Below are 13,916 nucleotides of genomic sequence, written 5' to 3'. Positions count from 1 at the left end.
GCAAAAGAGAAAAAATTTCCCTCACGTGGGTAGCACCCCTTACACTCCCAACTCCATAGCCCCCAAATTCCAAATGGGAACAGTTTGACAAGTCTGGTCACAGAAAACATCCTTACCAGTTTCTGCCCAGACAGGACCTCCAGCAGAGCGAGCAGCTTCACACCATCTTTCATGTCTTCAAAAAGATCATCTACCACCATTGGGGGTTTCCGCTATAAAATAAAAAAATAAATAAATGCAAAAAATACTTCTCTTACTCTCTGTCAGACATTTGTTACTCACTGTGGCAAAATTTGAAGAAAAATGTCTAAATGCCAAAATCCTGTATTTGGGATACGGGTGGCAATTAACTTTTGATGGCTGCAAAGAGAAAAACGACCCTTTGGAGGTAAACTTCACATTCAAGAACCTCATGCCTGGGCTTTCACATACATACCAGTGTCTTTCTAGAAAGGGAGTTTTGACAAGAGTGGGATGGTGTGGGATAAGGGAAGGAAAAGAGGATACTATAAACATAAAAGATAAGAGAGAGGTTAAAGCAGGACGGACGTAAACAGGGAACAGGTGGTACCCCAGATAAACTGGACCAACCTCCATACCTTCACCCTGAGTGAGCACATTACTGGGCTGAGGCAGGTGCCAAATTTCCTTGAACATTCTCTCGTTAACTCAGTGACCTGCTGTGGGACCATTGTTAGAACAGCCAGAGGGACAGGTTGAACCTCCTGTGGGTTAGCTGGCCACGTCCGTTCTGTTGCACAGGCTGGCAAATCCAGCAAACCTCTCTCACAGCGTGGCACTGAACCCAAAGGATCAAAAGCACAAGAGTACAGACTGATCAAGGCAAATCTATCACCACTACTGGAGAAACAGTCAAAGCCCATTTTCAACTCATGGAGGGTCTTTTGTTTTTTTATGAAGATTATGAAAATACTTAGTATACTAGAGTTCATGAAATCTTGAAATTAGGTGTATCTCTTGCCTCAGAAGAAAGTAAAAAAGCGATGATGTCAAAGTTGGTGGTCAACAGTAATTAGGTGCCCTCAGATTTCTCACAGAATATGAATTTTAAAAAATTTATAGGGCTTCCCTGGTGGCGCAGTGGTTGAGAGTCCGCCTGCCGATGCAGGGGACACGGGTTCGTGCCCCGGTCCGGGAAGATCCCACATGCCGCGGAGCGGCTAGGCCCGTGAGACATGGCCGCTGAGCCTGCGTGTCCAGAGCCTGTGCTCCGCAACGGGAGAGGCCACAACAGTGGGAGGCCCACGTACGGCAAAAAAAAAAAAAAAATTTATAACCTGGATCAAGCTCTGTAGTTTTCTAATTCTCACTGAACATGTTAAAGGCCTAATGCTGTCTACTTGACTTTCAATTGTCTTTCTTTCTATCAAGAAAGAAAAAGGAAGGAAGGAAGGGAGGGAGGGAGGGAGGGAGGGAAGAAAGAAAGAAAGAAAGAGAGAGAGAGAGAACAAAAGAAAGAAAGAAAGAAAGAAAGAAAGAGAAGGAAGGAAGAACGAAAGAAAGAAGGAAGGAAAGAAAGACGGAAGGAAGGAAGGAAAAGAAAGAAAGAAAGAAAGAAAGAAAGAAAGAAAGAAAGAAAGAAAGAAAGAAAGAAAGAGAAAGAAAGAAAGAAAGAAAGAAAGAAAGAAAGAAAGAAAGAAAGAAAGAAAGAAAGAAAGTTCTTTGTAGAGATATTTAATCACCAAATGTTTTACTGAAATGGGACTTTGTCTACCCACTGATGTGGCACATTTATATTTCTCTTATGACTGCATGAACTATTGTCTCTGAATGGTACAATTCTAATTGTGAATGCATTTTTTTTCTCTTTATAAAACAGCTGAATACATTTTGTTCTCATGCTGCAAAATACATGTTCAAAAATAATAGTTTTCATTTTCAAGCTTTCTCTTTTAAATTCCACTATTCACACTGCTTACTATTTATACAGCAAGAACGTAATAGTGACTTTATATTCTAAGCATATAAATAAAATTATTCAGAATAAAATGAGCCTTTACAATGCAAAATATTTGATGTGATAAGAATCAAAATTATTGTATTAACTGTATATAATCATTAAAAATATGATCTATTTCTCTTTCAAAATGTCCATTTGTATCTTAATAATACAAATACAGTGGAATAATGAGGGGAAAAGTTAATAAATATGTGATGTACTCTGTGAACAAATACAAATGAAATTTTTCATGTATTGTGTTAACCTGAAAATATATTTTAAAACTTAAACAAAGCAGGGAATTTTCATGAAATAATAAAGAGTCCAAGAAATTGGACACCAAAAAAAAAAAACAAAAAACGATAGATTGCATCCATCCATCCATTCTGACTTTAAACGTACACAGGTCTCTACCACTTTGCAGAACATTCTCTCTCGACCCCGTCCTGCCCCTCATGTGTGTCCTCTTGCATTCCTATTTGTGGTCCACATGCTCTCTGCCCCTCTAGCCACTCCTAGAAGTGGCCTGTAGGTCAGCTCTGACCGCTGAACAAGTCAGTAGCCCATCAGTCCCTCTGCACTGGATATTGTTGCTACCAACTTCTCCTTGAGCTGTTCCTCCCCAAACTTCTTCGATCAGTCTGCCTGGTTCACAGATTTCTTCTCCTTCTCTTTCTCTCCTTTCTTCCTAACTGTAGCCATTCACCAAACTCTATCCTATCTATCTATCCTGACTCCTCCATTCTTTACAAAATTTTGTCTGGATAGATATGACTCTCTTTTTTCTTTTTTTTTTTTTTTTTGTGGTACGTGGGCCTCTCACTGTTGTGGCCTCTCCCGTTGTGGAGCACAGGCTCCGGACGCACAGGCTCAGCAGCCATGGCTCACGGGCCTAGTCGTTCCGCGGCATGTGGGATCTTCCCGGACCGGGGCACGAACCCGTGTCCCCTGCATCGGCAGGCGGACTCTCAACCACTGTGCCACCAGGGAAGCCCTAGATGTGACTCTTGAATCCTTCCTTGCAGGTAAGTGTTCTTTCCTAAACATTGTTGAGCACATGGCAGGCACTCAACATTCACTGCTGACTGAATGAATGAAGTTTTGTAAAAAAAAAAAAAATTACCTTTGCAGTCCCTATGCCCATATTAATGGTTCTTAAAATGTAGTACATATATATGATGGGTAAAGAAAAATGTTCTCCAGGTTCTAGGCAATCACAGACTACAGCGCAACACATAGAAGCATCTTGCTTCTGAATGTCTTGTTCACAGTAGGAACTCATTAAAAACTTGTTGAAGGAATGAGTTCCTAGTCTGTGTATGGGAAAAAAAGAATAGGTAGTTTTTATTTCAAGAACAGAGATGCCTAGAATAGTCTCACTTTCCTCTTTTCCCATTTAGCAAATTCCTGGTCAGTTTTTATGACTGAGCTCTTATGTAATCTTTTCCAGTTTTCCAACTAGAATTAAATTACTTATTTTGTCTTAAGTGCATTTGTTCTGATTATAATGACCGCATTGCATTATAGTTATTTATAAAGTTGTATGCCCAGGAATTCAGATCATGGGACTTCTGGAGGACAAGGAAGTTGAATATATATTTAAATACATAATACTAGGCACAGTGCTTAGCACTAGTTGGTAGTAAACATGTAGATATCTCAACAGATATGTGATGCTTATTTGCAAATACCTTTTGGAATCTTGGAGAGATGTACACAACTAAGGACACGAGGCAAAAATTTCTTTTTATAGGAAATATGAGTTGCTTCTGAAAAATTTTTCGCCAGTATCTTCCTACACAAAGTAAAGAGATGTAGTCTGATGGCTATTAGCAAACTAAATAGAAATTGGAGAAAATATTTTTCTCTAAAATAAAAATGTTTATGTAATTAATAATATGTAGCTATTGTATCTTCAACACTCTGAATTATAGAACCTAGCATGTAATAAACTCTCGACTTACTACCTCAACCAGTAAAAGAGGAAGAAAATAAGCCTCTGGCCACCTTTCCTGCAAAGAGCTAGCAAAAGTGAATACTACGGCTTCCCTGGTGGCTCAGTTGTTAAGAATCTTCCTGTCAACGCAGGGTACACGGGTTTGAGCCCTGGTCCGGGAAGATCCCATATGCCACGGAGCAACTAAGGCCGTGCACCACAAACACTGAGCCTGCATGCCACAACTACTGAAGCCCGCGCGCCTAGAGCCCGTGCTCCGCAACAAGAGAAGCCACTGCAATGAGAGGCCTGCGCACGGCAACAAAGAGTAGCCCCTGCTCGCCGCAACTAGAGAAAGCCCACAGGCAGCAACAAAGACCCAGTGCAGCTGAAAATAAATAAAAATTAATTAATTAATTAAAAGTGAATACTAGAGATTTTTATTTTTCTACAAGTTCTATCCAATTGTACATAATGTAAATATTGTGTAAACCACTTTATTTATCAAAATACTTTATCAAAAATTACACCAGGTCTTCCCTGGTGGCACAGTGGTTGGGAGTCCGCCTGCCGATGCTGGGGACGCGGTTCGTGCCCCAGTCCGGGAGGATCCCGCGTGCCACGGAGCAGCTGGGCTCGTGAGCTATGGCCACTGAGCCTGCACGTCCGGAGCCTGTGCTCCGCAGTGGGAGAGGCCACAACGGTAAGAGGCCCGCGTACCGCAAAAAAAAAAAAAAAATTACACCAGAATAAGAAAAGTCCTAGTAATTATTGGACAAGTTTTGCTTTCCCATTTTGTATAAAGTACTGTTTACATATAGCAAATGATCAACTAGAGACCGCCTTTACTATTGTGACAGCATCACATTTATTTTTTGAAACAATGTTTTAATACAAAATCTTTCATCTAAAATGTCTCTCTTGTCATATATATATATATTCACAACATCAATCTGATTACTTGGCAGGATTCAGGTCACGGTGCTGGAGGCCAAAAGGAAGAGTTAGAAATGAGGGTAATTCACTGGAGCCTGAGTTAATGGAAAATAAAGATAATGTGGTTTGTTCCGACGGCTTCAGAATTTGCAGTTTTAAGCACTAGACAGAAATAAATCTATTGGGCACTTTTTAAGACCTCAGCTATCTATTTTTTATTAAGATAAAATTATGATAAGCTCTTTCTTTTGCACAGTATTTGGAAGAATTAAATTCTTGGCCCTGTGAATCACATTTAGATATTCTACAGATATGCATGCTGAATCTGAGATGCTCAAAGAGTGGAATGTCCTGACTGAGGGGAGAGGAAGATGGAGAAAAGGAGAGAGAAAGAGGTACTTGGCTTCTGTGGCTACTCCCTTCTAGAAACCCTCCTCAAACTAGGTTTAAGCCCTAAATTCTGGCTGTCAGAGTATTGCCTGGTCTAAAGTCTCTAGAAACGCAGGGAAAATGCACATGCCTGGCAATGCCCTTGGTAGTTAACTTAAGAGTGGAACAGATCTCATAGAGTTTTGTTTCCTGGTTTTTTTCTCCTCCCCCTTTATTTTTGCAGCCCTTTTAACGCCACGTAATGAGATTCATTCCCTTTCTCTTAGGACTTAAATGGGATCAAATGTTTCTCCTTGAACTTTATGAAATCTAAGAAAGCACAGATATTTTTGGCATAATTTTTACTGACCATTTCCTGTATCGGGGAAAAATAATCCATTCTTTAACATTGTGTGTGTGTGAATAACTTGTGTCACTTTACTAGTTCATAAGTACCAATACATGTTTAATCCTTATCCACCATCTACTTTCACATTTTCATTCATATAAGGATGACCATGTTTGCTATACAACATGCTGATTTTATGTCCCTACAAACAACTGCAACACTCAGGACAAAAGGATTATGAGGATAATTTTGATGAAAAAAGGCATAACTATTTGGCACGAAATGAAAATTTAAGGAATTCTCACATTTTAAAACTATATAGAAATGATAATAGCCATTTTGACAGGTGTGAGGTGATATCTCATTGTGGTTTTGATTTGCATTTCCCCAATGATCAGCAATGTTGAGCATCTTTTCATGTGCCTGTTGGCCACCTGTATGTCTTTCCTGGGAAAATATCTATTCAGATCCTCTGCTCATTCTTCAATAGCATTTTGTTTGTTTTTTTGATATTGAGTTGCATGAGTTCTTTGTATAATTTGGACATTAACCCACTATCAGATTTGCAAATATCTTCTCCCATTCAGTAGGCAGCCTTTTCATTGTTTTGTTAGTTTCCTTCGCTGTACAAAAGCTTTTTAGTTTGATGTAGTCCTATTTGTTTACTTTTGCTTTTGTTTCCCTTGCTTGAGGAGACATATCCAAAAAAAAAAAAAATTACTAAGACTGATGTCAAAGAGCATATTGCCTATGTTTTCTTCCAGAAGTTTTATGGTTTCAAGTCTTACATTTAAGTCTTTAATCCATTTTGGATTTATTTCTGTGTATGATATGAGAAAGAAGTCCAGTTTGATTTTTTTTGCATGTAGCTATCCAGTTTTCTCAACACCATTTACTGAAGTGGCTGACTTTTCCACATTGTATATCCTCACCTCCTTTATCATAGATTAACTGCCCATATACATGTGGGTTCATTTATGGGCTCTCTATTCTCTTCTATTACTCTATTTGTCTGTTTTTGTGCCAGTACCATGCTGTTTTGATTACTGTAGTTTCATAGTATAGTTTAAAATTAGGGAGTATGATGCCTTCAGCTTTGTTGTTCTTTCTCAGGACTATTTGGGGTCTTTTGTGTTTCCATACAGATTTTAGAATTGTTACATTTTGTGCCCAGCAATAGATGAATGGATAAAGAAGATGTGGTATACAATGGAATATTACTCAGCCATAAAAAGAGTGAAATCTTGCCATTTAGGACAACATGATGGGTGGACCTAGAGGGTATTATGATGAGTGAAATAAGTCAGACAGAGAGAGACAGATACAGTATGATTTCACTTATAAGTGGAATCTAAAAAAACAAAACAAATGAACAAACGTAACAAAACAGAAACAGACTCCTAGATATAGAGAAAAAACAGGTAGTTGCCAGAGGCAAGGGGGTTGTTGGCAGGAGAAAAACAGGTGAGGGTGATTAAGAGCTACAAACTTCCAGTTACAAAATAAATGAGTCATAGGTATGAAATGTACAGTGTGAGGAATATAGTCAGTAACTGTGTAATGTCTTTTTATGGTGACAGTAACTAAACTTATCGTTGTGATCATTTTGAAATGTATAGAAATATGGAATCACTATGTTGTATATCAGGAACTAACAATGCTGTAGGTCAATGATACTTCAAAAACAAATGAACAAACTCAGAGAAAAAGAGATCAGATTTTTTTGTTTTCTCAAGGGGACTTGGCCCTGGAGGAGCCTGGGAGCAGCAGCAGTTGTTGCTCCTCGTGAGGGTTCAGGCAGCCCACAGCTGTGGCGGGCCTCCAGAATCTGAGGTCAAGGACAACTAAAGGCAGGGCTGTGGATGGGCCAGCAGGGCCATCGGGCAGGGGACAAGGTTGTGGCAGTTCAGCAGGAGGCAGGGTCCTACTCTGGTCCAGCTGTCTAGGAAGAGCTGCTGGCCTGGAAGAGGGAGGGAACCTGCGCAGCAGAGGTGGGGGAGGGTGGGTGAATTGGATGAAGCTGGTTAAAAAGTACAAACTTCCAGTTATAAGATAAACAAGTACTAGGGATTTAATGTACCACATGATAAATACCAGTAACACTGCTGTTTGTTATATATGAAAGTTCAGAGAGTAAATCCGAAGAGTTCTCACAAGGAAAAAATTTTTTTTCTATTTGTCTAATGTTGTAGCTATAGGACATGAGGGATGTTCACTAAACTTATTGTGTTCACTAAACTTATCATGATGTGTGTAAGTCAAATCATCATGCTGTACACCTTAAACTTACACAATGCTATATGTCAATTGTCTCTATAAAACTGGAAGAAAATAAGTGAAAAAACTACATAGAAATGAAAATGTTGGTGCATAAAGTAAATATGACAAAGTAGTCACTATTATAGACTACATATATGAACTCCAATATGTACTAGATGTTTGTGGCTTAGATATTTACACATTATATATAATTTAGTAGGTGTTTTAATAGAAATGAAAGGAAGAAGCAAAGAAGGAGAATGGAAAGGGTAGGAAAGAATGAATGAGACATTGTTGAACATCTCAATGCTAAGGGATTGTACATGTCACCTCACTCAACATTCATAACCACCACATATGGGGGTATCACTCCCTTTAAAAGCAAGGAATCTGAATCTCAGAGAGGTCAAACCATTAGCCTAGATCACACCCCTACTAAGTGACTAGGTTTGAGCCCAGGTTTATTATACTTTGCGCCACCTTGTTAGAAAGCTTAGTATAAAATTATAGGTATTAGCATTTTTTTTCTGAATACACAAACCTATAAATGTGACTTTTATTTAACATCAATATGAAAAGTATTAACTGATCAGCTAAGGTGCCTGCCACTCTACTAGGAACAAAATATTTATTAACAAAAAGCCACTTTTATATGAATGGATATAAGAAAGCCTAAAAATAATAGTAGGATATAAGAAAGACTAAAAAGTAATAATAGAAGCACATGTATATAAATATACATTGGAATAGACACGAATCATCCCAGCTCACACCATGTCCCCCTGTGGTCATGTCTGTGCTACACCCTCATCTTTTGTTAACTGAGTGACCCGAGCTGGGCCCATCATATTCTCTACTTGAATCTAGAAGATGGCTGGAGCCAAGTTGTCACATGGCAATGACCTAAGGACAAGTGACATCAGGTCCTGCTGCTGAGACCCCAAGAGCCACTCTCCCTGCCTGGGTTAGTCAGTGTGTCCCCAAGACATTCCTTAGCTTGATGACTCTCAAGATGGACTCAGGGGACCTAGAAAAGCTGCTATACTCATGGTTACAGCTTATTACAGCGAAAGGACACATTAAAATCAGCAAAGGGAAAAGGCACACAGAACAAAGTCCAGGAGGAACCAAATGGGAGCTTCCAGTGCTGAGTAACTGGTTTCCCTCCAGTGGATGTGCACAGGGACATGCTGACTTTCCCCAGCAATGGTGTAAAGTGTTGCCAACGAGGAGAGCACACCTGAACCTTGATGCCGGGCTTTTATCTGGAGTCTGTCACGTAGGCATGTGGCACCTGCCTAACTGACCTCAGCTATTCAGTCTTGTCTTCCCCTGTCCCTATCCCCAGCAAAAACAGGTGTTCACTGTACGACTCATTAAGATAAATTGATTTTATCAAGTAGTATAGCATGGCCCCAGGCCTCAGGCATACAAAACACCTCTATCAGGTAGAATATTCCAAGTGCCCAGAGGTTATCTCCTAGAAGCCAGTCAAGGACCATTCTTAAAGGCAAGTCTTTATTTGGAATGTGCAGGGTTTGAGCAACCCAGGTCTGCTGAGTTAACCCTTTCCTGCCCGGTCAGCATTTCCTTCCATACCCTGAGGTGCTCTGTACCTTTTTACTAGATCTCACTTCTTAGTTAAATCATTTAAAATCAATTTCATTCACTTGCAACAAAATAAAGCACAACTGACATGTGTGCCTCTTTTGTTATTACTTTGTAAACACTCTCCTGAACTTAACAATGTACATTTCAGTGCCCTCCCACTGCCTGATGAGATTCACATAAGCGACCAAAAATAAATGCAGTTATTTTTTAACATCTTTATTGGAGTATAATTGCTTTACAATGGTGTGTTAGTTTTTGCTTTATAATGAAGTGAGTCAGCTATACATATGTCCCCATATCTCCTCCCTCCTGCTTCTCCCTCCCACCCTCCCTATCCCACCCCTCTAGGTGGACACAAAACACCGAGCTGATCTCCCTGTGCTATGCACCTGCTTCCCACTAGCTATCTATTTTACATTTGGTGGTGTATATATGTCCACGCCACTCTCTCCCTTTGTCCCAGCTTACCTTTCCCCCTCCCCGTGTCCTCAAGTCCATTCTCTACATTTGCATCTTTATTCCTGTCCTAATAAATGCATTCTTTATTGATGCCAGTGTGCATTTTCAGGGGAACCTGACTGTATTTAATATGTTTTATAAACTTTTGATCAATTGATACTGGTAAATGAAGAAGGTAGAAACAGTTGAGTATTATTGATAAACAAACATGAAAGAAAGAAAGAAAGAAAGAGAAGAAAAAAAAAAGAGAAGGAAGAAGGAAGGAAGGAAAGGAAGGAAGGAAGAGAAGGAGGGAGGGAGGGAGGAAAGAAAAAAAAAGGAAGAAAGAAAGAAAGTCATTTTTCATGGACAAGTGTATGCCTATATATCCAAAATTATAAAATGTTAATGTACTAAAATTATTTTTAGCATTTTTAACTTTGCATTAATAGGGCAAGCACATGTACATCAATTAAGGAGAAAGAAGCTTTGGGTGTTTGATCAAAATCAGTGATGTGGAAAAGTACAAAGCTACCTTGAAACATTACCAGCCTATCATGGCTCCATCAGCAAGTATCTACACATCTGCAAGAATCTTAGAGCCCCTTAGTGATAAATATCACAGGGCTATCAAGGAGCTCGGCAGCATGAAGGGTTTAGTCCTCAGCAAAGGAAAGGGCTGAATCACCCATCTCATTCCAGGACCAACCCAGGTCCTCACTTACCATCATCACTTTTAGTTGCACAACTATTGGGCAGTCTTTTACTAAGTGCTTTTCCCTCTTGGGGAAAGAGCTCTTAAAATATTGTATAATACAAAAATTAGAGCATTTTACTTTAAATTACTAAATACATATCCTCGGGTTTAAAATTTGTGATTGCCGGATACCTAGTGATACCAGTAAAACTGAACTGGAAAAGACCTAAAGAAAGAACCCATGGCACAGATAATGCTTTTCTTTACTTGAGACACACACATGGTCAAGCACAGTCAATCTTGCTGAAAATGATGCAAAATCATGGCCTGACATATTCCCCAGACGGCCTCCTGTGCAGTATATAAAGAGGTCTCAGTGCGGAGGCTGGACCTCAAGCTGTATTCCGGGCACCTTGAAACCTGTGTGCACACAATGGCCCCTCATTTCTCAAGCCAGACCAACCACTCCCGCCTCCGTTTTCCAGGTTTCAGGTGGGAGCTATTTCACAGGCTGAGAGACAGGGTATGGGGGAACATCACATCCCAGGACCAGCCTAGAGTGTTCGCATGCTCTTCCAGTTATCTGATGGGCAGGAACAGCAAGCTAAACAACAGGAACCAAGAGGAGAGTGGGAAGGGAAGAGAGGTTGACCAGCAGACGTGGAGCAAGCTACCCCCCAATGGTTGGCAAGGAGCCCGCCACACTAAACTGTGTAAAAATGCCAAAGCAGCTGGACTAGGTCTGTAAAATCATCATCATAACCACTGACAGGAGCCCGATAAAGTTAATTCAACTTCTGGGCTCCCCTGGTGGCGCAGTGGTTGAGAGTCCACCTGCCGATGCAGGGGACACGGGTTCGTGCCCCGGTCCAGGAAGATCCCACATGCCGCGTTGTGGCTGGGCCCGTGAGCCATGGCCGCCGAGCCTGCGCGTCTGGAGCCTGTGCTCCGCAACAAGAGAGGCCGCGATAGTGAGGGGCCCGCGCACCGCGATGAAGAGTGGCCCCCGCTTGCCACAACTAGAGAAAGCCCTCGCACAGAAACGAAGACCCAACACAGCAAAAATAAATAAATAAATAAACTAGCTCCTTGTACGGTCCAGCCCTACCTCAAAAAAAAAAAAAAAAAATTAATTCAACTTCTAAAAGGTTCTGTCATCTTATCCAGAAAATCTAAGTTGACATTACCAGTATTTCCAGAAACAAGGTGAAGTCGTTTTTTTTAAAATGTTATGCATGATATGTTTCCCCTTCACTCCCTTTAGAAAAGTATTGCTGGGATTATTTTCCACCTCTGCTTGGCAAAAGTGAGAAGATAGTTCCCATTCTTTTCTGTTTCCTATGACAGATTGCATAAGCATTTCCATTTCCTTAATTATTTAATTCAATTCAGAATAAATATCCCAAAGGCAGTAACTGCCCTCCAGCCCAGCTTTAAATCTGCCTGGAAAACTGCTCTTAACAACTTTCACATGTAATGATTTTTTTTTTCCACTATGTAGTTTAAAAGAAGCACACTCCTCAAGTTATTTGTTTTATTCAGGACAAAGCTGGGGTTATCCTTTACTCCTCTCTTTTACTGATACTCCACATCTGATCTGTCAACAAATCTTGCTGGCTTTATTTTCAAAATTCACCTAGAATCCAGCCATTTTTCACCACCTCCGCTGCTAGGACCTTGGTGCAAGCCGGCCATCTCTCACCTGGATGACTCAACAATCTCCTACCTTATCTTCCTCCTTTGGCCCATGTCCCTCTTCAGTCTACTCTCAACAGAACAGCTATTTTCCTTCTCCTCTGTCCGTCTCCTCCATTGGGATATAAACACCATAATGCAGGGGTTACTTTTCCTGTTCTGTTCACTGCTACATTCTAGAATCTTGCCAACCATACAAACAACATTTAAAAATCTTTATTGAATGGATGTACGACTAGACAAAATACATTTCTAAAAGAAGGAACTTTGACAAATATTGTCAAAAATTTCATTAAACCGCATGGACATTGCTATAGCTACGTCTTTGTTATTAATAAATTAATACATCCTATTAATAAACTAAATGCCATTCATTTTGAAATGATGATTTTCTTTGTAATCTTTTAGTTGCATATTTGGAAATAACTAATTTATTGTTATGCTTGAGATTATCAAACTAGTTTTAGAAAATCAGTTAAAGAATGGTTTCTGGGGTGTATTATTACATTTACTTTTTCCTCTTTGCCTCCTTATCTCCTCATCTTAGTTCATGAATAGTCCCACCAAAGTGTGTACAAGGAAACAGATGGGCTCAAATTTCAATTTCGAAAGCATTTCCTTGTTATCTTTTAGCACCATTGGTGGAAAGACAACTGAAGAAGAATAAAAGCAGCCACCAAAGTGATATTTTATGACTGTGAAGATGTCAAAGTCATTATTAGTTTAAATTATTGAAAAACAAACATGGAAAATCAAAAGTGTTCCTTTTAAAGGAGTATATGAATCTGACTTGGTCTTAAAACGTGCTCTTAATAGAGCACATTTGGGTTGAATCATGTGCTCCTCCCCCAAGATACGTGGAAGTTTTAATCCCGGTAGCTCAGGATGCGATCTTATTTGGAAACAGGGTCTTTAGAGAAGTAGTCAAGTTTAAATGAGGTCATGGTGGGGGGGCAGTGGCGGAGAGGGGGTCCTAATCCAATATGACCAGTGTCCTTACGTGAAGGGGAAATTTGGACACAGTCTCAGACACGTGCAGAGGCAGGGACTGGACTAATGCAGCTGCAGACCAAGGAACCTCAGGTACTCCAGGCCTCCAACTGAGGCTAGGAAGAGGCAAAGAAGGACTCTGCCCAGAATCTCAGAGGGAAGCATGGCTGCCTAGTCTCAAGGACTGTGAGATAATAAATTTCTCATTTCATGGCGCCCAGTATATCGTACTTTGTAACAGCAGCCCTCGCAAACTAATACAGAATGTAAATAATGTTCCACGGTGCTTTTTTTTCAGTTCATCTAAAAAGTGAGGAGATGCTTATATTATGCCTGAGGTCACCCAAAAGTCGGTATTTAAAATGTTCAGTTCCTATACTTAATGGCCCCTTAGATCTAAGGCTGGCAGATGGAGAAAGGGCTGTTTATTGCAAATTGAAAGAGAAGCTCCATTTATAGAAACACTGAACAATGGCTATCTCTGACCTATTTTTCTCCCAAAGGACTTAATGCCAAATCATATATTTATTTCAAAGTCAAATATCATAAAGACTGAATCAAAGGTATTTAAATATAACACTCTGTTCCATTTGACAAATTCAGAGAAAATGTGAAACTATAATTATTTGATAACAGAGTATAACGGATGTTTAATGTTAAGATTACTTATATTATC

At 39.9% G+C, this 13,916-nt stretch overlaps 1 protein-coding gene across 1 annotated transcript in view; it reads right to left on the bottom strand.

Moving 5' to 3' along the window:
- The window catches only part of SYNE1 (spectrin repeat containing nuclear envelope protein 1), a 456,320-nt gene that overhangs the window by 361,747 nt on the left and 80,657 nt on the right, over nucleotides 1–13,916 (bottom strand). The window contains exon 3 of the mRNA XM_060168000.1: nucleotides 117–212. Within this exon, the coding sequence (XP_060023983.1) occupies nucleotides 117–212 (96 nt within the window). The remainder of the gene's footprint in view (nucleotides 1–116; nucleotides 213–13,916) is intronic.

The sequence above is a fragment of the Lagenorhynchus albirostris genome, chromosome 12 (assembly GCF_949774975.1).
Source record: "Lagenorhynchus albirostris chromosome 12, mLagAlb1.1, whole genome shotgun sequence".
Lineage (NCBI taxonomy): Eukaryota > Metazoa > Chordata > Mammalia > Artiodactyla > Delphinidae > Lagenorhynchus > Lagenorhynchus albirostris.
Note: the sequence above shows the minus strand (reverse complement) of the source record. Positions and strands in the feature narration are given on the sequence as shown.